We start from the raw sequence: 2,821 nt of genomic DNA, 5'->3' as shown, positions 1-2,821 counted from the left end.
TCGGGGGGTGGGGTGAGGGGGGTGAGGGGGTTTGGGCGGCTGTCGAGTGTTGTGGTGTCGTAGGGGTTCGTGGTGTGGTTGCGGGTGTGATTGTTGCGGTGGTGATTCTGTTTGGGGGGTTGTTGGTGGTGATGGTGTTGGTATCGGTAGCAGCGGTGTTGTTGGCGTCGGTAGTGGCGGACGCGAAGAACGAATCGTACAAATCGGCGCATCGCTTGGCCAGCTGCTGACCCGCGCGGTCGTTCACTGGAATGAGATCGCCTTCTACCAGGCGCGTGAGAGTGTACTGGGGATGCATGGACTGGGTTCTCTTGTCCAGATCGTGGTGGTGGAGGATCAGCTTTTGGTTGCGGTAACGCTCGTATTCTTGAAGGAACTGCTCCGCTGTGGGCTCTGGAAGGGGGTGATCATCAGCCATGGTAAATGCTAAATAATAAATCGACGTTTGAGTCCAGTCGTTGATGGGGAAGAGGTCGATTGTGGGGGGGAATCGGGGATGGAAATTGTTGAATACCGGGGTCAGTACTCGGGCAGGAAAAGAATCGGAAAGTCTGATGGCGCTGGCTGGCCTAAGCGCCTTGCAAATCAAAGCAAAGAATAATGCAGTGAATGGACGGTCAAGATATACTCTTTATTTGTTCGGGCTCGACATGTGACGCATGTGGGCTTCTCACTCCAGATCAAAACATTCATTTGCACTGTGTACACACATACAAGGTTCTCAAGATAGGTCACACAACATGTGGACAAAGTACCTACCTAGGTACCTATGGATGCCTCGACTTGAATTGGTCAGAATCTAAAGGAAGGACATTGGGTAGGGATCCCTGGGTAGATGATCCCTGAGTAGGAGATCCCTGGGTAGGGGATCCAGCCTCCTCATACCCCATGAACGGGTCGCATGCCGTCACTGACGCTGTCAGTAACGTCATCTTCATGCAGTCACCAAAAGGACCAAGACTCACCTTTCCACACGCTGTGGTCGTGGGCAGTTGAGGCCGGCGAGCCCACTATGGGAGCAGGCACGCCCGGCAAGAGACCCAGGGCCCGAAGGGTGGTCGGCGAGGGTGGCTCGAGGCGGAAGGGGGCAGGGGCAGACTGGGACTCTTGCGGGGCGGCCGCCGGAGGGAGGAGGGATGCCCGAAAGGGGCCGACCGACCAAACGACCGAAGCGGGAGGGGAGGGCGAAGCAACACGGCAGGGTTGGGGTGTGACTGCTGCCAAAACCGTCCAAAGTCAGCCATGTTCCCCATTGTGTGTGTTCGTCTGATAAACAGGTGTGTCCGTCTGATGAACAAACTTTTTGGCACTTACCTGGTGCCTGCGTGATGGGGAGGGGTGCAGCCACAAACACAGGAGCAAAGGCCGCACCGCTCGTCAAACCCTCCTGGATGGGCATCGGGCCTGCTTGAGTGTGGCTGGTCGTGGTATCTGTTCATTGTTAGCTTGGTTGTGTATCCCAGGGCGGAAGGCTATGGATGAGTTCATTGTTCTTTACGAACCCTCGTCAACCTCTGCGGGCATCAAGCCCCGTTGTTCGCTGCGGCCTCGGTGGCAGTTGTCGTTGTGCTGTCTGCTATCGCAGTTAGCTGCAGTCTCTTACCTGCACACAGGGCTCCGCTGTCTTACTAATTTGTGTAGGAACAAAAGCAGTTCCTGTGGCTGGGCCGCTGGCCGGAGAAGAGATAGAGTTCTGGGCACTCATTGTACCCGGGGCAGGCCCCATGCCGTCCTGGGCGCTTGTCATTGTGATGTCTGGTATCACCGATTGTTAGTTCTGTGTCTTCATGAAAATGCAGGAACCGTCACCCAAGCCCTCTTGGATGCTCGTCATTGTGCTTTCTTTTTATCGGTTCGTGATTGACGCTCAAACTCTTCAAAACAGCAAACATGGTTGATTGTGCCTTGGCTTGTTGTAAGGGGATTGTGTGACTGGGGAAACTGGAAGAAACTCACCCGCACCACCCACTACTGTCTCTTGGGCACCACCTGCATCGCCTGTCTCATTTAGTCATGGTCCTTCGTAAACACATGTATCTCAATTCTAACCTTGTCTCTCTTCGCCAGGGGCACTCTGCCTCTGCCATTGTGTCGACATCCTGGTGGTTGGTGGTGGTTTGGCAGGAGAGTGGCAGCGAGTTGGCGGTTTGGTGGGGGAAAAGGCTTAGTCGTCGCCGCACACAACAATAGATCTTAAAAAAGGTTTGCATGCTACCTGGAAAAGAGGGGAGACTTTGATCATTGTCGTCCGGCCGTTATTTATTGTTGTGAAATGGACCTGCCGAGCTGTGGACCTCAGAAGGCATTCCGGAACGCTTCAGTTACCCCTGAAGTTCCTATCCCAAGTCCTTCCACGCTTGTACTAGGCCTTTATTTTACTACCCAAAGGCTAAGTCACGTAATTGGGAATATTTGTGAAAAGAGCCATCTGGCCACCTCAGTGAATCCTGGCACCAATACCAATCGTAGTAGTTAATTTCTTCTGCCGAGACTCTGATTTGTACAAGAACACTACCATTTCCTCGATAAACAGCCCTCCCTCAGTCTCAGTCCTCCAGGCTATCCTTGGAAGACCGGCAGTCCTTATGTCTTGGCGATGGTTCTTGTCTTCTTGTGTGGACCTCGCCCCCCTTCCCCCCCCAAAAAAGGTGAAAACATGGTGTTGGGAGTTGTGGGGTCGATCCTTCGAGTCCTTTTGGGGGTCGAGGCACCGGAGACCCAGGGCAAAGTAGGGAAACAAAGACGGATTGGCGCCGAAAGTCGTTCGTGAAGGCGCCCCTGATGGGGACGGAGTGGTGCCAGAACATCTCGAAAAAATACA

General features: G+C 53.9%; 1 protein-coding gene across 1 annotated transcript; it reads right to left on the bottom strand.

Annotated features, from left to right (window-relative positions):
* Positions 1 to 767: 767 nt before the first annotated feature.
* On the bottom strand, positions 768 to 2,087 carry CHGG_10081 (uncharacterized protein; the record flags this gene model as incomplete). The annotated part of the gene is made up of 6 exons (XM_001228007.1): positions 768 to 916; positions 966 to 1,217; positions 1,315 to 1,431; positions 1,503 to 1,573; positions 1,957 to 1,989; positions 2,050 to 2,087. 6 exons carry the CDS (start codon positions 2,085 to 2,087, stop codon positions 768 to 770), a joined length of 660 nt encoding a protein of 219 aa, XP_001228008.1.
* Between the last annotated feature and the right edge of the window lie 734 nt (positions 2,088 to 2,821).

Source organism: Chaetomium globosum, genomic scaffold (genome assembly GCF_000143365.1).
Source record: "Chaetomium globosum CBS 148.51 scaffold_7 genomic scaffold, whole genome shotgun sequence".
Taxonomy (NCBI): domain Eukaryota; kingdom Fungi; phylum Ascomycota; class Sordariomycetes; order Sordariales; family Chaetomiaceae; genus Chaetomium; species Chaetomium globosum.
This window is presented reverse-complemented; position numbering and strand designations above follow the sequence as displayed.